This window comes from Phyllopteryx taeniolatus, chromosome 13 (assembly GCF_024500385.1).
Source record: "Phyllopteryx taeniolatus isolate TA_2022b chromosome 13, UOR_Ptae_1.2, whole genome shotgun sequence".
NCBI classification, from domain to species: Eukaryota; Metazoa; Chordata; class Actinopteri; order Syngnathiformes; family Syngnathidae; genus Phyllopteryx; species Phyllopteryx taeniolatus.
Window position 1 is genome coordinate 19,399,103 of NC_084514.1, and position 24,415 is coordinate 19,423,517.

Here is a 24,415-nt window from a genome sequence, read left to right on the forward strand (position 1 = left end):
CATCAAAGCCAAAAAAACAAAACAAAAGTGCTCCAAACACACCCAAGTGAAGGAAACAAGTGATCAAAAGTGGATTTCTTTTTAATTCTTTGGCAATAGATTCAAAAAAGAAAAGAAAAAGGCATTGAATACAAATTAGCCAATTCACATTTGGCACAAAAACCAAAACCAAAAGAATATCCCCCCCCCAAAAAAAAAAAAATCAGTCATGCAACAACTACTGTGCTCTCTCTCTCTATCTATATATGCATTTACATAACTGTAAAAAACTTGCAGTTTGGGTATTTACTTTAAAACGCAGCTAAAGGACCTTTTCTAATGGCTCCCAAAATTGGATGACTCGCAGTGCAAATATCGATATGTACAGTACATACTGTATACACGTTATGGCTGTTTCTGTTTGAGATGTGAACGTTAGCGCTTATCTCTTGAGTTCTTGAAATAAAGCTTCAGAGGATTTTAAAAAATACAAATAAAAAACACTGTACGGCACCTAGCAAGTATTGATTCAAGTTAAAAAAAAAAGTGGACCTGAAAAACTGCATTTGTGTTGTTGCATTTGAATTCATATTGAATATACTTCATAAAAAGAAAGATACCTTTGTATTCGAGGTATTAGGGTAATACACCCATAAAGGCACTTTTTGCGGTTGGCACGTCTTTACCAGTTCCTCTGGAGCCACCCGGACACGTACTCGTAGACCAGCAGCATCACAGCGCCACCTGTGGTCAAAACAAGACAGACGTTGTCATTGGCGAACAGTCAACGGAAGGAAGAAAAAGGAAAACAAAAGCCATATGTCACCTGGCCCAAGTCTCATTATCTTTGGCACCAAGCCCTTGTAGAGTGCCAAGTACCTACACAAACACAACAATTTTGTCATACGATTAACAACAATACAGGGAAATTACAGAAGTCATAAGTCAAATAGAAATACAGGGGTGCCTTCAGATACGAGTGACCCGACTTAGGAGTTACTCGAGATACAACAAGCAGATAAGAATTTATTTGAAATTCAGACATATTCTTTATCCTCTGTGAAGAATGACTACTATTAGTGCAGCCTTCTGAGGAATGCAGAGACGATGTATTTCCGTCGTGCTCTTATACTGCCTCCAAGTGGTCAAGGCGCACACAGCAGAATGAGCAGCACAATGTTCATTAAATTGAAGCAAAAAGTGTGACAAAAAACGTTTCATTCTTTACATTCTGTTGAATTGTATAATAACTGTCTGTTTTTCTAAAGTAAAAGATTGTAGTTATTTTTCTCATTAAAAAACCTCCAAAAATATTATTATTATTTTTTTTTGGAGCCTGCAACGGATTAATGGCATTTCCATTCATTTCAATGGGGAAAGACGATTTGAGATCTGCACATGGTCACGGAACAAATTAAACTCGTACTTCAAGGCACAACTGTATGGATAAATATGTTTTGTAAAATCAACAATGCATGTGCTTGCGGTAGCATTTTTAAAACAACAATTATTTTGCCCTTTTGGGTTGTGCGCCATCTTTGCGGGGATACTACAAGAGGTGTGTCGGTCAAAAATTTCAGGACGTTTGTTAGCGGACTGATTTAGCTGAGGGAGCGTGCGGGATTAGGAGGTGCGCCCACACTGTGTGGGTATGCTAGAGGGTGTGCGTGGCGTGAAAAGTTTGGGAAAACTGATCAAGCTGGAGGTGTGCCATCTCTATCAGGATGTTGAAAGTTGGTGTTTGGTGGGAAAACTTTGGGCAAAGTCGGTGTCGAGGGGGTGCGCTATCTCTGTGGGGGATGTCAAAAGGGGGTGAGTCTCTCACCCTTGTCGGCACCTCAGTGGGGATCACTTTGTGGCCGTCACGTTCCGTCCCGCCGCTTAATGCGTTCAAGGTGACCGCGCGGCCTTGCGCACCCCTTCCCTGCTGCCCCCCCCCCCAACCGATGGTGTTAATAAGGCTGGAGCCACTTCCTCCCTCGGCCCTCGTGTCTGATTAGATTGACCCGAGGAGCGCGCCGCGCCTCGTTAGGGTGTGCTTAACGACGTCCCCCACAGGGACCGCTAATTAACAGGGACTGTGTTGTGTTACTGAATGTGGTGGCGCTAACGGGGAGGGGTGGGGGGCGCTGAATTGGGGCATGATTGTGTAACCGTGTGTCAACTTTTTGATCCGTTACGCCGCTGTCGTTGTCACTGTTGGCAAAAGGCACGTTACTATTTAACCAAGTGTCAACTTTTTGGTACAGCGCTCCGGAATCGAAAAGTTGAGTTGACTCTTTTGTCCTATCATCAACGTTTACAAAAGGTCTTTTACTATTTAATCTTGTGTCAGCTTTTTGGTTCGGATGTAACCATGTGTCAACTTTTTGGCCTGATACGCTAATGTCATCATCAGTTTGAACACAAGGTCAACTGCTATGTCACCATGTGTCAACTTACAAGTCCAGTATTCTGCGGTCACCATCAATGTTAACAAAAAGTCCCTCACTATGTAACCATGTGTCAACATTTTGAGTCTGGTATGCCACTATCATCATCAATGTTGACAAAATGTTTATCACCATGTAACCACCGTGTGTCAAATGTTTGGTCCGGTTTTAACCACGTGTCAACTTTGTGGTCTGATACTCCACTGTCATCATCAATGTTGACAAAAGGTCCATCACCATGTAATCACGAGTGGTCTTTTCAGTCCGGTACACCACTGTCATTGTCAGTGGTGACTTAAGGTCAACAATGATTGCAAAAGTGACAGCATATCAACGCACATTTATGTGTCACAATAATAACAACAACAACACCTTTTCTTTTTTTGTAGCATCGAAATATGTCTTCGTCATCCACGCAAGAAAGTTTGGCAGCTTGCCCGAGAAGCTACCTCTGACAAAACATGATGGCGAGGTCGACAAAAGGTGGGCCCTACCCTTCCTCGCGGTAAACCAGCGCCATGGTCTGGACGCAGGTGCGGTACTTGATCTCGCCGGGTACCGGCTGCGGGCCCTGGATGCGACTCTTGGCCACGTCCCAGGGGATGTTGACGCAGGAGGAGATGGTTCCGGACACCAGGCCGATGGCGAACTTCCTCAGGAACTCCAGGGTGGGGTCCTGGTGAACGCACAATTGATTACGTACTTCAGGGGTGTTCCTCCAAAGGCAGCATAAAGAAAAAATGAATAGTTCATCCTTCAACTTTAATTTATTAAACACTTTAAAATCAAGTTGGCTAAGAATGTCTTTGAGGTGAAAAGAGTATCAGATCGAGTGATGCCTGAAACTTGAACTTGAGGGTGTTATGTATAATGTGATTAGCGGCTATGCCCCTCGGGTAGGATGTGACCGAGAGGTGAAAGAGAAATTCTGGAAATTAGCTAGACGAAGTAGTTCTGAGCATCCCAGACAAAGAGAGAGTCGTGATTGGTGCAGATTGTAATGGACATGTTGGTGAAGGAAATAGGGGTGATGAAGAAGTGATGGGTAACTACGGCATCCAGGAAAGGAACTTTGAGGGACAGATGGTGGTAGAAGTTGCAAAAAGGATGCAAATGGCTGGAATGGACACTTTTTTCCAGAAGAGGCAGGAACATAGGCTGAGCTACAAGAGTGGAGGTAGAAGCACGCAGGTGGATTACATCTTGTGCAGACGATGTCATCTGAAGGAGGTTACCGACTCTAAGGTAGTGGTAGGGGAGAGTGTGGCTAGACAGCATAGGATGGTGGTGTGTAAGATGACTCTGGTGGTGGGGAAGAAGATTAGGAAGACAAAGGCAGAGCAGAGAACCATGCGGTGGAAACTGAGACAGGATGAGTGTTGTGCAGCTTTTCAGGAAGAGGTGAGACAGGCTCTCGGTGGACGGGAGGAGCTTCCAGAAGACTGGACCGCTGCAGCCAAGGTGATCAGAGAGGCAGCCAGGAGAGCACTTGGTGTATCTTCTGGCAGGAAAGGAGAGAAGGAGACTTGGTGGTGGAACCTCACAGCACAGGAAATCATACAAGGAGAAAGGTTAGCAAAGAAGAAGTGGGACAGGACAGGAGAGGCGAAAGGAATACATTGAGATGCGACATAGGGCGAAGGTAGAGGTGGCAAAGGCCAAACAAGAGGAGGAGAAAAGGATCTATACAGGTTGGCCAGACAGAGGGATAGAGATGGGAAGGATGTGCAGCAGGTTAGGGTGATTAAGGATAGAGATGGAAATATGTTGACTGGTGCCAGTAGTGTGCAACATAGATGGAAAGAATACTTCGAGGAGTTGATGAATGAGGAAAATGAGAGAGAAGGGAGAGTCGAAGAGGCAAGTGTGGTGGACCAGGAAGTGGCAATGATTAGTAAGGGTGAAGTTAGAAAGGCATTAAAGAGGATGAAAAATGGAAAGACTGATGACATTCCTGTGGAGGTATGGAAGCATCTAGGAGAGGTGGCTGTGGAGTTTGTTCAATAGAATTCTAGCGCGTAGGTGGAGGCGGGACTGCATCAGGGATCAGCCCTGAGCCTGTTCCTGTTTGCAGTGGTGATGGATAGGCTGAGAGATGAGGTTAGACTGGAATCCCTTTGGACCATGATGTTTGCAGATGACATTGTGATCTGCAGTGAAAGCAGGGAGTAGGTGGAGGAACAGTTTGAAAGATGGAGGCATGCACTGGAAAGCAGAGGAATGAAGATTAGCCGAAGTAAAACAGAATATATGTGCATGACTGAGAGGGGTGGTGGGGGAAGCGTGAGGCTACAGGGAGAAGAGATAGCAAGGGTGGAGGACTTGAAATACTTGGGGTCAACCGTCCAGAGCAATGGTGAGTGTGGTCAGGAAGTGAAGCAACGGGTCCAAGCAGGTAGGAACGGGTGGAGGAAGGTGTCAGGTGTGTTATGGGACAGAAGAGTCTCTGCTAGGATGAAGGGCAAAGTTCATAAAACAGTGGTGAGGCCAGCCATGATGGACGGATTAGAGACAGTGGCACGGAAGAGACAACAGGAAGCAGAGTTGGAGGTGGCGGAAATGAAGATGTTGAGGTTCGCTCTCGGAGTGACCAGGTTGGATAAAATTAGAAATGAGCTCATCAGGGGGACAGCCGAGGTTCGATGTTTTGGCGACCAAGTTAGAGAGAGCAGACTTCGATGGTTTGGGCACGTCCAGAGGAGAAATAGTGAGTATATTGGTAGAAGGACGATGAGGATGGAGCTGCCAGGCAAGAGAGCGAGAGGAAGACCAAAGAGAAGGTTGATGGACGTCGTGAGGGAAGACATGAGGGCAGTTGGTGTTCCAGAGGAGGATGCAGGAGATAGGCCTACATGGAAAAGGATGACGCGCTGTGGCGACCCCTAAAGGGAAGAGCCCAAAGGAAAAGAAGAAGAGAGAATTAGAATTCGACTCAGAATCAGCTTTATTGTTACAAGACACAAGGAATTTGTGTTTGCAATGTGCTTGACGCAACCGCTGAACGTAACTAATAAAGTAATGTGTCATCTAACTTCGTAACTTTTAAAATCAAGTAATCAGTAGGCTTTACACGATCAGGATTTTTGGGGCCGCCGATCACCGAGTTTAAAAACAACGATCACCAGATGGAGGAATGGGTCTATTTAAATGACCTGTTCATTTACTGTATTTACTTGTGGACTTAATTGCTCAACAAATTACATTTACAATAAATAATGTATCTTTGTTCCTCTATTTATGCCTGTGAGGCATCGTGACAGACAGAACAAATGAACGGTCTTCTATTAGATGGCAGGAAGTAAATACAGTCATTAATGTATCCACTTTTCGTGACATTGTTTGTTTGTTGGTGCGCCGTGAGATTGTAAAATATGTTCCTTGGCACCATAAAGGTTGGAAATCACTGCTCTAGGCAGATCGGGTATTCTAATCGGTCAGGTCAAACCAACATTACAACGGGACAGAAATAATGGGTGCTAACTTACTGTAATTCAATTACTTTATTGTCATTAAATAACTTTAATGGCCATCAGATATTTACAGTACTGCGACAAAAGACACGCGACTAGGCTAAAAATAAACTAGCTTTTGAATTCAAATATACTGTGTACGATGGCGACGCGGAGTAAATGTCTTTTGCGGAGCCGATCAATGACGTCACTGATCGGATCGACGAATGATGACATGAAAGCCGATCAGCATAAAATGCTAATTATCGGCCGATACCGATCGGGCCGATAAAATCGGTGTAAAATCTAGTAATCAGTAATGTAACTTTTGAAAGGAGTAATCAGTAATGAAAGTACTTTTTCAAGGTAACAGTGGAAACCCCGTTTGTGGGCTGTGTGAAGTGTTATTTTTAGTATATTCTGCGGGCCTGTAAAAAAATGGACGGCGGGCCGCAAATATCCCGCGGTCCAGAATGTGGACATCCGTGACGTACATTGATTGTGACATGCTAGTGGCGAGAGGGGATATGATTGCAAAACTGCCATGAAAGCCGCCATCATTTTATGGTAGCGAAGGGGGTGGGGGGGGGGGGGGGGGTGGTGGTGGTGGTGGTGGTGGGTCACTAGATTAGTGCTTCCTGATTGGCTGAGCAGAAGCACATGTTCTCCAGGGAGCCGCGAGGATTTATAAACAGGATTCATGCAGACAGACTTGGAGGAGGCATATGGGGACAATTTGGGTAATTGGGCTGCGACTCGGCACACAGGCGTATTACTGTACCCTTACTGCCCCGCGCACCCCCCAACAAAAATGGGGCAGACTCTAGAGAGTCTAACTGGCCAGGAGATTTTTTTGGTACAAATGACAGCAGTACACCCCCGAGAGCCAGGCTAAATCAACAGCTAATCCCCAAATTCTTTCCACAAGACTTCAGGGACACAGGTAGAAGAGCCCCCTAAAGCGGCCTTTCACAAACTCATTAAGACGCGCACCCCCTTCAGCATCACCACAGATGTGACGCACCCCCTTCAAGATCCTGACAGAGTTGGTGCACCTCCTCAAACACCCTCAGCAGGATCAGCTTGTTCCCAAAACCTTTTAAGCCATGTGCACCCCCTCAACATTCCGACAGGGTTGGCGCACACCCACCCCCGCGCATCCCCTCACCTAGATCAGTCTTTCACAAAACGTAATTGCAATGCAATAGCTTGGCCCCTCAAACACATTCCCTTTTTACCAAACTCGCAAAAACATTGGAAACCACGCACCCCCTTCACCATCCCGGCAGAGCTCGCGCACCCCTTCTGCCCAGCCAAAATTTGCCCATAAAAACACAAGCCCAAAAATGCCAACATTTTTTTTCCCAGACGTTTTCAGCCATGCATCTTGTTCAACATTCCCACACAGTTGGCGCACCCCCTCTCTCCCGCACACATCCTCAACTAGATTAGTCTTTCTCAACTTTTTGAGCCACGTGCCCCCTGTAACACCCCGACTGAGTTGGCGCACCCCCTCAGATAGTTCAATTTCTCTCAAAATGGTTAAAATATTTTAAGCCACGCATGCCCCTTAGGCATCCTGACAGAGCTGGCGCACCCCCCTCACTGTGCCACCCATCGCCGAGATCAGTCTTTCACAAAACTGAAGCTACGCACCCCCTTCAATATATCGGCCCCTGAATCACCCCCAGATCAGATTTTGCCACAACTTGCTAAGCCACGCACCCCCTTCGAGATCTTGACTAAATTGGTGCACCCCCTCAAAGAACCTCAGCTTGATAAAATTCTCTCAAAATGGCCAAAATATTTGAAGCCACACACCCGCTTCTTCATCTGAACAGATTTGGTCCTCAGCTAGATCCGTCTTTCTCAAAAGTGCAAGACCGTGACAGAGTTGGCGCACCTCCTCTACCCCGTGCACACACTTTTAAAAAAAAAAGGCAAAGATGCCATTTGGGGAACGGCAATTATGATATCCGACAGCCCAAAAAGTTTTCATTTCACGCGCCCTCCCCAGGCGTGCAGCACACAGCAGTTGATGAATCCGAGCACTTAGTACAGCCATCAAGAGACTCCCTATGAGCCTAACCTTTTTTTTTCCTTCACCGCTCAAGTGGCAATATGACAGCAGCGAGCACGCTCGGCTGAAATTGAGTCCGTTTTTTTTTCCGCCAAGAGATCACCGGGTCATGTTGTTGATTGACTTTGGAGAGACGCCATCATCAAACGGGCCAGTCACTTGTCAGAGAGAACAACACGGATTCCTTGGATCCCCACTTCTTACTGTAAATGGAAAAGAAGTGGCGTTGTCTGCTTCCTATTAGTCCATCCGAGTTAATCCGACCCTCCGGTTTGGTACACGTGGCGTATGGTAACGTTTGCGTTCCACAAAAGCAACGTTTGTTTGGAGCCATCGGGGCCCGACAGATGCGTAATGCGAAACGTTACAGGATGTTATGAAGAGCAAACAGACGAGGTATTAGCGGGGCCGAGCCCTCCCGAGCGCCCCTCTTGATTTGGGCTTCCGTCAAGCTAATGCAGTAAACTCCCAAACGGCCATTCCGACTACTACACTCGAGAACATAAATTAGCTAGAAACAGGCAGGCGAGGCTCCTCGTGGGCTTGACGCCAGAGAAAACAGAAACGTCTCAAGATAATGCAGAGAAAGGTCCGGATCACTCGTAGCGGTGGCTGGTTGCAATACACTGTACTTTATGTATATGTAAAACTGCTGGTAATTATATATCAGTGAGTCAAAAACGTCATCAAATGGTTAACAGGAAGGTTGTAATTGGTATCATTACGGGCTCCAAAGCTGAATAATACACACCGGTGGGATTTTGGAGGCCGATGCCGATACTGATATTGGACCCTAAAAGAATCTGCTATCTGATATATCGGCCGATATCCGATATACTGGCGGCCTAAGTCTTTGCCTGCCGAGCACAGATCTATGGAGTTAGAGCGTAAGAATATAAATCGATGCATCGCTGTAGTGGATGAATCTTTACACCCATATCATACATAATATTGAGCGATGTTGATTTATAGATGATACCGATTTATTGGCTCGGGTTCTACTTATAATCAGCATCAGTACATTTCACACGGGAAAGTATGTTGAGAAAAATACAGGTGGTGCGAAAAGAGCTTGTATCTCAAGACCACAAGTTTCGTTGTTTGATCAATTTGACTGGAAAAAGCTACGATGATCGGAACACACAAGGTGAGGGGTCCGGACCGGCCCATTACCGGGCTAGCGGGGATAGCATCCTTGACGTTGAAGTAGAAGCCGAAGTAGATCATGTTGAAGACTCCGTGGCGTCCCAGGGTGGACGTCAGCCCCTTGTTCAGACCCTTCAGTCCGAAGCCGTCCGTCCCGATGATGCGTCTCGCCTGAGCGAACGAGGACGGTTGCTGCAAACCGAGAAATCGAAAGCCGTCAAAATGGAAAGCGTCGGCGCGCACAAAAAGGAAGAGGCTGTTTGATTTCAAGGACCTGTTTGAAGGAGTCCCTGTTGGCCTGGAGACTGACTTTGACCACCTCGAACGGATTGACCACGACGGCCTCGGTCAAGCCTGCGCCGAGTCCTGCTGCCGACAGCGCCTGCGAGACGGTCGGATCCAGATTTAGAGCGATCACAAGACAAAAAAAAAAAAAAAAAGGTTGACTACAAAGTAACGTACACGTAACGCTTCGCGATTGACCGGTTATCGGCGCCGATATTCGCCATTTTGACACATACCAGCATTAGCCTTGCTCTTTTTCTCAATCTAACATCCGATGAGAGACCAATTTAAAACTGGGTAAACGTTATATACAATTTCAGTTAACTTTGTAGGAGTTGGCATCTCCCTTGCACTTTTTGTTTGAACATTTCAGTCGTATGGAAAATTGGGAAAAATGTATTCACTGGAGAAAACGTGAGGCAGCTATTTCTTTCTTTCACTTTTCACTGAACTCCCCGCACTCTTGGTTGGAATTTTAAAACAAAGATCCAATCTGAGAAGCTGTTTTATAAACATGATGCTTAAAGGCGTTGAAACGAAGTGCTGGAGTTTGATGCCCATATTTTCCCTTTCGCTGCAAATGAAAACTGGCTCCAAATATTGGTGATGGGCCTCCTCGTCCTTAATAATCGGTATCGGCCCTGAAAAAAACATACTCGTATATCTCTCGTGACATTGTTTAATATTATTCCCCCAAATGTTCCGTATTTGAAGTCTACCCTCCAGTTGAGCAATTTCCACAATAATTATGGAAATACAAAATAAATCAAGTTGAAAACTGACGTCTAAATCATATCTGGCCTATTAAAAGGCATCATTATCGGCGGTTACACAACATCCTAACTGCAAGCGTTTATCGAAGGCCTGAAATGAACACGTCGCAACACTGCGTGTATTCGCACGAAGACAGCGCGTGCGTGCGGCCGCTGGCGTAACGGGAACATGTCAAGAACGTGTCTCCAGCTCATTACTCTTCCTGCCCTCTTTATCCTGCTGTCAGAGCGCCGAGAGCCATCCTCCTCAGACATGCCCCCGCCGTATTTACACAGGCCGCCGCCGCCGCCACCTTTTGCCTTCTCTATTTGTATTATTGCCTCGCCGCGTCCTCCTTAATCACGGTGAAGGCATTCAGCTGCAGCCCGCCGCAGAAAGACACAGACTGCGATCCGTTCCTACACATTTCCCCGGAACATAGTTTACTAAATACAAAATCTGATCAATACTGGCTTCCAAAAAAATGTGTCATGTAAATAAATCCATTAATTATGCAATCAATCTTTTCTTTATTATTGGCATTATGTATGCCATTATGTCACCAACTAATTTCCAGAAAACCGCAGGGAGGTAACACACCTTGACTTACGAATGTCCCAGCTTCAAATTTCCAACACACAAATATTAAATACATATGACAACAATCATTACACTTTTAAAAACCAGATTATTTCTTTATATTACGTCTTATTATGTTTTAATGTGCTTTTTTCTTCTTCATTTTAACCATGTAACAAAAAACTGAAATCTTTTTTTAAAAATGAAACAAGATGAATGCATGACACTTAATTTTTAAGTTACTATTTTTAAATAAAACATTAAATCTCATGTTCAAAGCATGGTATTTTATTATTATTTATTTCAAATTATTTTTTCGTAGAATGAGTTAAAAGCATGACATTTTATTTAAATTTAAAAATACATAAATATATTCAGTAAAAAAAAAAAAATACTTCAGTGCCTGCCACTTTATTTTATTCATGAATTCTTTCAATGTTTTATTTACAACATAAATAAAAATAAGGACTATATAAAATAAATGGATAGCACTTTATTTTATTTTAAAAATAAGTTTAATGGTTGACACTATAGGTGGCACGGTGGCCGACCGGTTAGCACATCTCCCTCACAGTTCTGAGGACGTGGGTTCAAATCCGCCCTGCCTTGTGTGGAGTTTGCATGTTCTGCCTGTGTGGGTTTTCTCCGGGTACTCCGGTTTCATCCCAGCCTGTAATTGGCTGGCGACCGGTTCAGGGTGTACCCCGCCTCTCGCCCGAACTTTGCCGGGAAAGGCTCCAGCACGCCCGCGACCCGCGTGAGGGGACAGAAAATGGATGGACGGAGAGATGACACTATATTTTAAATCTTTAGAAAAAAAATGAAAAATAAAAACACCTTCAAAGCGTGGCATTTTATTTTAATTTAAAAAATGATTTAAGGTCAATGCAAGGCATTATATTTGAATTTTTAAAATCTATCAAATTAATTTAAAAAAAATCTATTAAAAAAATGCTTTTCAAGTCCGTTTTAACCCTTATGACATCGTTCATAGTGTGCGTTATGATTTTAATGTTATCACTATTTTGACAACTAAATTACCATTTTGGGGCCTTGAATTCTTATTACTGAGGTTGTTTTTTAAAGTGCTCTCTTAATGAAGTTAAGTTCTAACGCTTACATGTGAAGTTGCTATATATATATATATATATATATATATATATATATATATATATATATATATATATATATATATATCATTCCTGTTCAATGAAAAAACATTTCTGTTGAAATTCTTTTTTTGAAACAAATAAATGTTTGATTTTCAAATCAAAACCGAAAGACTCACAATTTACTTGAATGTAGCTTTATGAAAATTAAACCAGTAAAAAAAAAAAATATATATATATATTTTTTTTAAGCCAACAAAGTTTTTGAAATTTGGCAATTAAAAATCACATTGACAATGTCTATTATTATTACTATTACCATTATTACTATTATTATTATTATTATTATTACTACTACCAAGGAGGAGAAGCTGATATTTCAAACCGTATGCGGATGAATACATTTTTTAAAACTCTGCTCTCCATTAGCGTACATTCTGACAATTTAACAGCACGCCAGGTGCAGGTTCGTAATAAATGCCGGCAAAATTGTCACGCGTTTGAATAGGAAACCGCATCGAAAACATGAAGACTAACCACTTATGCGTTGGACATGGTGCAAATTGTTCTTGGCATCCGTCAGCAGGTGAGGCGAAACACTGACACTGTGCACAATGTTCTTCCTGTTCCTTGTGCGTGCGAGTGCGTGTGTATGTTTATCTTTCCAGCGAGAGTGTACTCAGGTGCTTGTGTGTGTTTAAGACTCACCAGGCCCGGAGACAAAGGGGTCAAATTCAGGAGCTTCTTGTACTGCTCGAAGGTGAAAAACTGCAGAAGAGAAAGCAAGATTGAGACAAATGACTTCAGGAACCTTTTGGATAAATGGTACTTGTCAGCGTAGTTGTAATGTATAGATAGATCAGTTCTTCATCCCGCGAAGGAAATTAAATTCTTACAGCAGCAAAATTCACGCATAAATGCTTGTACAGTGAAATCTCGATAAAACGGACCGTCGGGACTGCACAATGTGTCCAAAAATACTTTACATTTGTCACTTAAATTGTCATTGACAGAGTCTGTGAGTTCCAGAATTGTCCGCTGTTGTTTACTGGCGCTGTGGTGCAATGCAGACACACAATGAGGCTGATATTTATGGGTCGAAGAAAAAATAAAATATATAAAAATAAAAATATAAATAGATCCAAAAGACGTGCCTCCCGTGCCGACCCATTCCTCCATTGTCTATACGAGAGAGAGAGAGAGAAATAGAAAGAGAGATAGAGAGAGAGAGAGAGAAAGAAAGTGAGAGAGAGAGAGAGAGAGAGAGAGAGAGAGAGAGAGAGAGACATGTATGGATCTGAGCAAAACAAAACGCAACGAATACAAAAAAAAGTCTTTGGAGTTTGGAACATGCTATTTTTGGTAGAGTAATTATTAAAACATTTTTTGTCAAGCCGTTCACCTTTGGCATTGGATTTGGAACTAGGATGCGCACTAATTCCTCGCAGCTCCTGAAAGCGACTCACCTACGATGAGTACTGTACGTCACCATGACCAAGCACACAATGTGAAACATTTTCAAGCTTTTTAAAAATCTTTATTTACAATAACTTTGTGCTGTATTGGGATTTTTAGGCCACAAAAAAAAACCTTACAAAACAATAATTTTGTACTGTACAGCATCTGGCCTCCCAAAACAAGTGCTTCAATGTAACAGATAATCGGCTATGTCGGACGACCCCCACAAAGAGAAGCACTGACGAGGGGTTGAAATACATTTTTATTAGATGAAGATGTTGCATGTTGGTATATGGTAACTATGCTACAGTAATAGATTAGTGCAATATATTACCACTGATATATATATACAGTTTAATGACATTGATCAATTATAATGTACTATTAAGGGTAATGCAAGAGTTTGAAATTATATTAAAGTGTTTTGGGATCATAGCTTGGGCTATGTTTAGTGATTTAACAGTTAATATAGGCAATTCTAAAAAAAAATGTTTGGGGGCCGGGGGCGGGGGTGGGGGGACTCCACTATTAGATATGATTTTTTGCCATTAGTGAGGCTTCACATACTAGACAGCATTTGAATTGAATTATTGGAATTATGCGCAATATTGTTGTCCCAAGATGTGGCTGGGGCGCGACGTGCCGCTAACTGCTTGTAAGTCAATATTTGGGCTAGCCCAGCAGAACAAACAGGAGTGGGCTGTCCGGGCGCCGCTAATTGATTTGACGGACGTGATGCGCGCGGTTAGCTACGTGGCGGAGCGCCAACTCCACTCACCTTGACGGCCCTCTTGGGCGTCTCGGCCAGGATGGGCGGCAAAATTCCCTTGTAGAAGCCGAAGATTCTGCGGAGACACAAGATTTGGTTACACGCATCCCCTGGCGACATCGCACCTTTTATTTTGTGAAACAAATCACACTGCATAATGTCAATGTTTTGCTGGCTTTTCACCCGACAGTCTCGAGTACAACCCAAACATTGAGGTTTTTATTTATACGCACCCCAGGACACATAACTTAGATAAATACAAAGTTATATACACTTAAATACAGGCCCTGGAATTTGCCTAAAATGGCAAATTCAAACCAAAATGGCTGACTTTCTGTTCAGTTTAGAGCGGTTCTTCTCAACTGTTGTCACCGTGGGACCCGCATTTTCCCAGTGTTGAACGTCGTAACCCATTTTTATAGAAGTTAACAACATGAAAGATTGTTTTTTTTTCTTTGTTTAGAAATAGTCTCCGAAAACATGTACATTATATTACATTATTAAATGCCGTTTCAAATGAATTTGACATACCGCCAAAACAATATTGCTAGCCATGACGCCTGCTAGCCAGTGGCTGAGCTGCACTCTATTTCCTTACGGCGTCAACTAGTGACCAGAGCAAAAGTGAGTAACATTTCCTGTTGCTAATATGTGGAAACTTGGAACCTCTGTATACCGAAAACCGAAAAAAAATAAACAATAATTAAATTTTAAAAATCTGAGTACGAATACATAGGAATAGCTCTGCGCGAGCCACTTTCACATCCCGCCCCATCAGTTGAGAACCACAAGTTCAGAGCATGTTTTTTTTTCGGAGACTTTTTAAGCTTCTACCCCTAAGAATGGTTAACTCATTTTTACGCTTGTTAAGCCAATAAAACAAAATAATTTGCCTGTCCAGATTTCCATTTCCATTATTATTCCCAGCGGGGGGCCGAAAACCAAACATAATCGGAATCATGTCAGACCTCAGACTGCAGTTGACAATGAGGACAAAGCCGAGCGGCATGCGGACGGCGTGGCGTGTTGTGGCAACGCTCGGCTCAAGTCAGCAGAGATGATGCCCGACGTTCGCCCGCGAGTGTAAATATTGTGGTTCCACTAAAAAGAAGCGGGTCGCGTCGCAGGGGTCACCGACATCTACCGACTAAACATCAACACTCGAAGTAACAGATCGTTAAAATAATAGCTTGGATTCCTATTGCGCCTTTGAAGCGACCCAAGACGCTGAACAATAAGTCGTGGCGGTCGGTCAAATGTTGAGTATGGCAACAGCGAACAGACACTTACATCATCAAGAGTTCTGTCATATTTAATGAAGCCCCCCTAAAATCGCTTCATCAAAATGTAATTATTAATTTACCTCATTACATAACTGGTTCCTTGATTTATTGTTAATAAAAAACGAATTACTAAAATAAGCAATTTTACATAAACTATTTGATGAAAGAGTTAATTGTTTGCACTTAAATCATATTGAATGGGAACAGACAGAATTTAAAAATCAGAATTAATCATTTGATTACCGATTAATATGATGTAAAATATCTAACTATTTTACATCCACACTTTAACATTTACTTATTTATTTTGACTTCAACAAATGATCTGGCTCTTAAAAATCAAACATGGCCATTTACTAAATATATGTGACATATATTTTAATCCATTTTTTTAAATTTTTTTTTAGAGGAAACATCCGATTGATACGTTCATTCAAAATTAAGAAAAATAATAAAAATGTAATCAAATGTAATTGGAGAAAGTAATTGAAGTTGTTACACTACTATGAGCTTTGCAACAGGGTTAACTTGTAATCGTAACCAATTACATTTCCAAAGCCATCTTCCCAACACTGCTCATCAAAGAACATTTATGGATTATTTTTGGAAATCTGCAGATCGGCGGGAACGGGTGTGTTTTTCAGCGAATAGTTTAAAAGTAGAAAATGGAAAAGAAATTCCGGCGGATGGGAAAAAGCGTGCCCGGGCCACGCAAATGTCGGCTGGGTGCGGTCAGGCCTCCAGGTGACAGGAAATTTGCTACAGGACAAACAGCATTTGACTGCTCATTTGCATGCTAATGTAAAGTACATACTTTTTGGCTTTACTTACGCAAATGGAAGAAAGTGAAGAGGCTGCAGCCCCGCTAGTTTGAATAAACCTTTCCTTAATGTTAACAGCCCGTGTCGGCCGCAATGACAACAAAAGGAGCGGGGCCCCGTCGTTCGATCCCGAGGACGCTCGGCGGCGGGGGGAAGGACGAGCCGACCCCCGAGGGGACCTTTCCTCACGTAAACAAGCCGGCGTGCTTCATCTGCAAATATTTTCACTTTCCCACTGCCTCTGCTCTAACCTTGACATCGGCGGCCTTAATTAGCAGCACGCGCGCACGAGCTAATGCGCGTCGTGCATGTTTGAGGATATCAAACAAGATTTTGTGTTATGGGCAAAAGTTACTAATGTTTAGCAAGCGCATACATTTTCAGAAACAATTTTACATGAATAAATGTATATATTATGGACTTTTTGTGTGGAAATGATAATAAAAAAAATATTTTTTTTGTAGTGAATTGAATTGAATAAAAAAAAACACAGATGGCAGTTTGTTAAAAAAAAAAAAAAAAAAAGCCATATCAGCCAATCAGAATATAGAAGACAATTCCAGGAAAAGGCACAGATACAGAAACAAATACAAATCATACATGAATTGAATATTATACTTCATGCTAAAAAGCAAAAAAAAAAAAAAAATTTAATATTCCCGCGACCACGCCTCGGGCCGCGGGCCAGCGTGTGTAAAGAATGCCGCCGAATAGACTTTTTGTTTTGCCACCAGACGGAAACACTTAGCACACGCCGCCGCTGCTGCTCCGCCCGCATGCGTGCGTCACAAAAAATCGGAAATGAAACCGTCTCCTTTGAAGCGTATGTTCTATATTTGAACAAAGCAGAGCTCAGGTTTACTCTGGAATGTTTATTTTTAATAATTCTGCAACACTGTTTGTACAAATCCTCGCTAAGCGGTTTGGCCTGCAGCTAATCCGCGGCGTGCTACTGTAAAGTACAAAAGAGATAATTGAAGTGGATCTTCAGTCTGTCAGGACGCATTCCAGCACTTTCAAGTCGGGATGCGACTCCGGTTGCGGCTTCTCCGAGCTGTCACCAGACGGCCTCTCGCCACCTGATGCACTTTTTAGATCTGCTGTAAAGCTGTCGTCTCGCCGTAAACACAACCAGCGGCTGACACTTTCTCCGACGCCTGCGCTGTCTCAGCGAGCTGTCACCAGAGCACGAGGAAGAGGAGGGAGAAGAGGAAGAGGGGTGGCTGGGGAGGGGCAGGGCTGCCTTGAGTTAGCTGGGAAGGATTTGCAGTGAATTCGCAGGCGTTACTGACCAACACCTGATACGAAGAGCCAAAATGACCCCCAAAATGTCCCTTTTCAAATTGCTAACAGTACATCTAAATCGTCGAAACCCTTTACAAACCTCAAGGAATTGAAGGCAAAGACTTTTCCTGATGATTCCGGTGGACCGTTTGACTTTTCGCTGTATTGTGCTATCGCGTCGCAGCCTGTTTGTGTTTTGCGCAACGCTTCCACGCCAACGCTTAGGTTTCTTCCTTGACCGCCGGAAGCAAGACAAAAGGACTTACCCTTCGTTGCGGAAAATGGTGCGAAAGCAGTCGCCCAGGCTCTTGTAGCTGTTGGGGTCGCTGGTTCCCCTCTGGATCTGGAACCTGCAGGGACACGATCCTTTACTGTATTGCTGCATATTCTGATTGCATGTGTTGTTGTTGTTTTTCCACAGTTTACGAATACCGTAACGTCGTTGCTAATTTCTGTTAGCCTATCTAAGGGATTTTGCATTAGATGCTAGCAATAAACTAGCAGACATTTGTTCTTACATGGTTTGGTTGAACATTTTAGTGTTTAAATATATAATATTAAATTCTCTTTTGATTTACAGTAAACTTCCACTGGGGCGGGAGATAAACAGCTGACTCAAGAACACTTCGGGGGGGTGGGGGGGGGGGGGGGGGGGGGGGGCTGAGTGAGCGAGAGTCTTTTTGTTTCCTCAAAGTGATGTTTTACGATAGAGTGAGAACAGGCGCTAAGGTATACTTTCAAAAGTGTGGTTTTTAATAAGTTGCCGCATGTTTTAATGAGTTTTAATGTGCCCGCGAGCAGTAAACAAAGATGTTTTTTTTTTTTTTATATATGGTTTCTATTGCGGATTTTCACTCATTTTGGGTGGTGTCTGGACTCTCTCCCCCGCAATAAATGGGGGTTCGCCGTTTAAAAAAAACGTACAGCCACATGCAAGCAAAAAATGAGTAGAACAACGAAGGAAAATGACGAGACAGTCCGTCAAAATTTGGCGTCACGTGAAACCAGTCCGTGGAGGCTCTCTCATTGAACCGACTTGTTTTTCCCTCTCCTGGCGCTTCCATTGGTTTCCCTGAGCCAGGACGAGAGGCTGCTTCGTACGGGCAGACCCCTCCCCCTCCAGGCCGGGCTGGCGTGGGGGAGGGGAACAACTCCAAACATTTATTTAACCCAACCCGTGCAATTAGCCAGCCCACGTCCCAGTGACCGGGCCCATTTGCAGGCCGCTAACAGGCGAGTAAGCCCGGCCTAACAGCTCTTCAAGCCATGTGTAAATGTTTAATGTGACGGAGTTGGGTCCAAAAGGACTTCTTTTTTTTTTTTCCCCCCCAGGTTATTGTGCGGCAAACACACACTTTCGCAGCCTCGCCAATAAAGGCCGGAGAGCGGTGTTTAAATCTTTTTACGTGAGGAAGCAGCCGGGGGCCACAGAATGAATTAAAGGCGCCCGTTAAGAGATGAAGGCTCGGCCGTATTGAGGTGATAAGACGTCGTTAAACGTAGCTGTGCTGCTTTGACCCGAAAGCCTGCATAAACCTGACAACAACAACAAAAAACTTTTCTGGACCATTAATGAACACGCTAATTAAAAGCTTTGCTAAACAATATTTACATAGGCGTTGATTAATCTTAAATTTGGAAAACCGAGGTGATAAGGAAAAAAGGAATCCGGCATCATGTGACTTCAACTGCAAGGTCAATGGGGTGAGCAGTAAGTCGTCCACGCGGGTGCCTGATGGGCCCGTAAAGAGTCCCCAGGTTCCACTGAAGACGGCGGTTGGCGGGGACGAGGGGGGCCTATCATATCGCATAGATCAGGGGTGTTCAGACTTTTTCTTCCATGCGCCGCACACAGGAAAATGGGAGAATGCAAGGATCGCGTTGACATTCTTCACCTTCATTTTATTTTAACGCTAAAACTAAACCATCAGTGTAGGAAGAAACATGCAAAGTACCAATATATTGTTTGTGTATTGCGTACTACTGTATATAGAAAATACATGCGGCAAATTACAGTAAAACTAGCATAAAGAAAAGCATTTAAATAGCCTATTAATGGTACTGGCCAAACATTGAGGTTAAGTGCTAGACGATACTAGTCCCAGATCCGGAGACAGTGGTACTCTAGTGGCCTCTAGTATGGTGCTCTTTGGTACATATGAACATAATTTCTTGTGATTATTCGTCTGTAAATAAAGTTGACTGAAATTTTAGTTATTTAATTATTATTATTATTTTTTAAAACAGCTCATTGATGAAGCAAAGTCTTTTTTGGGTGGCAAGCAGCCCTGTATCCCACCAGATTAGAACTGCCCCTGTGCTGAGCAGTAGCAGAACTGCATCTACATATTGAGAACCACAACAAAAGCAATCTGCACTAAACTGAACTTGACACGGAGCACAAAGTAGAGAACAAAAAAAGAAAAGAAAAGAAAATCGTCATTCCGGAACGCGTCTCACTGAATGATGTGTGATTGGTGGAAAACAAGGAAGTGAGAGATGAGAATGAATTCCTTCTTCTCCTGACTTGCCACCCGGTGTAGAAAGTAAGTCGAGCCATGCAGGCAAACGACATATTTTAGTAGGTGGACGATGGGTCACAAATGGCCCCTGGGCCGTTGTTTGGACACCCTTAGAGTGGCGTACTTGGTGGATGGGCCAATAGCTTAATAAATAGATGTCAAGCACCGTATTAAGGAGGGTATGAGGGAGGGGACAGTGGAATGATGGGCGAGGGGGACCCGGGGCCGGGGGGGGGCAAAGACCTGACAGATTTAAGACTACAAGGGGCTTGTAAAGAAATTCAAATCGGGGTTAATTAAAGGCACATGATGCTGGGGGTCAATCTCCCAGCGTCTCCTTCGCCCGGCCCAAAACCGGCCGTGAGCCTTCGGTCCGGGTTCCAGCCCCCCCCCCGACTCCACAGGTGACCCCGGGGTCACCTCATTTCCTTGTGGCCCTCTGCTACCCTGCCATAAAAAAGCCAGGGAGCAAACGGCGAGGCGCAGGCCGACGGAGATAATAGGGGAGCAGCAAAAGAACTCGTGGCGGTGGGGGGCTGGGGGCCTGGGGGGCTGTCAGGCCCCAGGGAAGGAAGCAACTCATGTCGCTTTTCACAGCTACCGAGCGTGGAAGTCACGACTTGAAACGCTTGGTATTAAAAGGTTGGACGGACGTACACGGCAATCTGTAGACGGGCGCTAATAAGGTTTTATCAGTTGAGGAGATAGAAATATGTATATTTATATGAAAGAAATGACGCTGACAAGTATTAGCGTGACTCCAACTCATGGAGGCAAATGCCTTGCGTTGTCACATACTCGGGCAAAAAGTGGATTCTGATATCGGTGGACTCGATCAGTCATTCCCAACCACTGTGCAAATGATGCAATCTCACTTCATTGAGAGGGTCGTGTTACCATCTGTTCGTGAACAGTGTCGTTTGACACCGCGGTTTTGACTGTACGCCTTGGCTCAATAAAAGTTGGGAAACAGTGAACTAGGTAGGAACACTCAACAGCCTCGGTGGTTCTGGCAGATTCATTTGGCGTCCGAGTCAGCCGTGCCGATCGTAAAACTCAGCAGAAAGAAGATCCCAGAAACACGCACACACACGCAGCCAGGGGCTACTTTGGAAGCGCCGAGCGACTCCTTCAATCATCGGCTAGCTAAGCGAGCAGAGATACGGGACACGCAGAGGTGATGATATCTGAGAGTTCATCAAGAGGAACACCCCCGCCTCTCCTCACCCACATCCTACTTTCCACGCTCTCTTGTTTGTCTTTTACAGGCCCGGAGCTGCCCGGATAAGGGTGAAGGCGAGGGCAGTTCGGTGCCAAGAACAAGACCAGAAGACGCAACGACCGAAAAGACCTCGTCCACCGGATGAGTCAATCTGCAGTCGCAAAGATGCCCGAAACGAGGCAGAGATTGAAGTCCGTGCAAGGTCATGTCCATTCCCAAGACCAGGAGGTCACGGGCTGCCCCTTAAGGATAAGATCTTAAGGCGAGGTGATAAAACGATCTCTGGGAGGTTGGGGGGGTATCTGGAATGACCGTTCTGTCCGTCAGAGGATGGATAGTTCGGATTTAGGAAAGGTTAGGGCCGGGTTACGTCGACTTTATGGATCCCGGGAGGAGATTCTTGGACGCTGATCGTTTTTAGAAGACAGAGAAACAGGCCCCCAAAACAAGAGATATGCAAGATAAATTGAAGATGTCTCTAGTTGATCAGGCAAGCCAGGATAAGTTTAATAACATCTTGCCTCTGAGCGGGGTCACACCCATACCGATTTTTTTTTTACATATAATTGATTTTTTAAATCTAAGAGAATCAAATCTGCAAGGATGTGCTTAGTGCTCTCATCGTGTGCGGTGTATCGGCGATAACCAACACAGCACGATATCTCCGCCGAAAATCAACAGTGTACGAAGACTATGGAATTCCGTTGTATCCCAAGACTTGGTATTTTGTCAAATCAGATGTCCGTTGTAGTACCGAGTCTGAGCTGTGGGAGGCAGTGTGGGCATCCGGACTGTCCGAAAATACAGAGAAGAAGCAAGAAGAAATAGAAGAAGAAAATGGAAGAAGCGAGGCTACCCGGCGGCGACAAACTCTTCTTTCTTGTCCTTTTCATGGTGGTGAATGACGTGTGACACATGACACAAACACAATTTATCATTTCCCACAATTTTCATGGAGAAGGGGAAAAAAATGAAGAAAAATCACTCTTAACACACCCTGCGCCACAGGATAATCTTTTAGCGCAGTGATTCTCAAAGTGTGGTCGTGGTGCGCGAAATAATCCCATTTTAGTACAAACGTGTATTGATTGTTTCAGAACTCTTTGTTTTTAAACTTTTATTGAGGTAAAATCTTCATTTAACTTACTGTATGTGCAATATATTTAAATGGAAATCATTATTCAAGTTTTTTATTTTCCAATATTTAAACTAACTAAATTTCTCATACAAAATAAACCTCCGAGTGCGCGAGACGATCTGCCAGTGCCGTAACGGGCAAGTCTATTATTATTTTTTTTTTTTTACAGCCAGACAGTTAATTTTAATGGGCGGGATCATAAAAGATGGTAAAAAAGCTCATTGCGCCGTTCCGCCAAGTTTAAGAGGACTTGTCGGACATGAATGATCTGAGCTATCCACAGCGAGACTCCGGACACTCAATCATGCTAACAGAGAAAAACCGTTGACGCCGCTTTGAGTTGGAGAAACGGACCGACTCGACTGTTAATGCGAGTCTATAGCTTGGGAGGATATACTGCCAATACCGGACATGAGATCCTGGCAGGTTGGGTAGCAAACACCACAAACCAGGACCAGGACCAGGACCAGGACCAGGACCAGGACCAGGACCAGGGCATCTATAATTTTTGGGAGCTTTTGCTTCCTCCTGTAACCAATTCAGTCAGAGCCCAGGAGTTCCTCAAACTTTTTGGGTTCAGGGGGAGAAATTTGTCCATGCACAAGAATTTGTCGTATTTTTGCAAGATGTAATATTATGATATTAAAGTCAAAGTTTAACGAGAAGATGAAAATGAATGAAAAACATTTCTATTCCAGAAAAGATTCCGTTAGTCGAAAAAGTAAGACTACATAAAAAAACATACCCCCCCTACAAAAAAAAAGCTTTGTTCACTAAAAATTTATCTTTTGTTCTATAAAAAAATGACTATATTCTAAAAAAAACACATTTTGTTCTTGAAAAAAATAGGACTATATTCTTGAAAAAAAATCTTATTATTGAAATAAGTACGACCATATTCTTCAAAAAGTATGCCTTTTGTTCTTGAAAAATAGGACTATTTTCTTACACCCTCTGTTCTTGAAAAAAACATAGAAGCATATTCTTGAAAAAATAAAAAATGCATTTCGTTTTCAAAAAAAAAAAAATCCCCCCCAAAAAAAGACTATATTCTCCCCCCAAAATGATGCCTTTTGTTGTAAACTAACTTAGCATATGCGGGTCCTCATACAACTGTGCGGATAAGTTTACATATGTACCCTGGCACAATCTTTGAAATATTGAACATTTTTTGGAAAGTATGACTGATGACCGAATGGGGACCATCTCATTATTGTATTTATTGCCGTTTTGTTTAACGATTGCGAGATGCCTTGTGGTTTAATTTGAATCCCATTACAAAGTCGTGCTCGGGTGGGTTGAGCAGTCCAGATGTTTGCTCGTATACCGTGACCCACTGTCTCACCACGGCAGCCCAGGCAGGGAAAAGATGCGCTTCGAAAACCTGAGACTGGAAGAGGCCAAAACTGACACCCAAATGTTCTCAACAAGTCTCCGGCCGTCTGATTTTTCGCTCTTTATGTCGTATTTCAAAGTCTGGAGCAGGTCTGCGGAAAAAAAACGCAGCAATTTTACTGACATTTACGGTAACTGGTTGCATCAGAGACAAAATATTTCTTGGGTGTATAAAATGGGGTCTTTTCGAACTTGGCCAAACGACTATTAACTGAAATGATGGTGCTAATGTTGAAATTGTGGCGCGATAACAACAACAACAAAAAAAAAAAAGGAACTGACTCACATTCTCAGCACGGGAAGTAGATTCAATTTCACGGCCCGGTGAAAATGGTGAAAAACCAGAACCAAAGACTTGGTTAAAATAACATGGTGAGGGCCGCAGAGTGGATGGCACATGTCCACTCGCTCTCACGGTGCCAACATGAAGATGAAATATCGCAGAGCCACGGCACAAGACCTTTTTTTTTCCCCCCACAAAGTATTACATTCGACTTCCCATTTCCGTTTAAACGGCATTAAATTGTCTCGTGGTTGGTATTAAAATGATCCCAAAAAAATCAAGTATTTTGATGTCATTATGTCATATTCCCTCTCGTAGAAGGCTGAACGATACTGTAGCCGTAAAGGGACCAGTTAACCAACTCCATCACGCCCAATTAGCATTAGCGTTCCCACTCCTCAAGTCTGCTCGGATGAGAAGCCAAACGT

General features: G+C 43.6%; 1 protein-coding gene across 3 annotated transcripts in view; it reads right to left on the bottom strand.

Annotated features, from left to right (window-relative positions):
• Positions 1-63: 63 nt before the first annotated feature.
• The window catches only part of slc25a21 (solute carrier family 25 member 21), an 84,856-nt gene continuing 60,504 nt past the window's right edge, over positions 64-24,415 (bottom strand). For 2 of the 3 annotated variants that reach the window (XM_061795382.1, XM_061795383.1), the window contains 6 exons: positions 17,694-17,777; positions 14,049-14,115; positions 12,521-12,580; positions 9,361-9,468; positions 9,114-9,278; positions 4,107-5,293 (listed from right to left, as the gene is read on the bottom strand). In XM_061795382.1, coding sequence (XP_061651366.1) covers positions 4,880-5,293; positions 9,114-9,278; positions 9,361-9,468; positions 12,521-12,580; positions 14,049-14,115; positions 17,694-17,777 — 898 coding nt within the window. In that variant the 3' untranslated portion in view covers positions 4,107-4,879. Of the gene's footprint in view, positions 724-805; positions 859-2,905; positions 3,088-4,106; positions 5,294-9,113; positions 9,279-9,360; positions 9,469-12,520; positions 12,581-14,048; positions 14,116-17,693; positions 17,778-24,415 lie in introns of those variants that run through there. The other variant, XM_061795384.1, reaches the window with a different exon arrangement.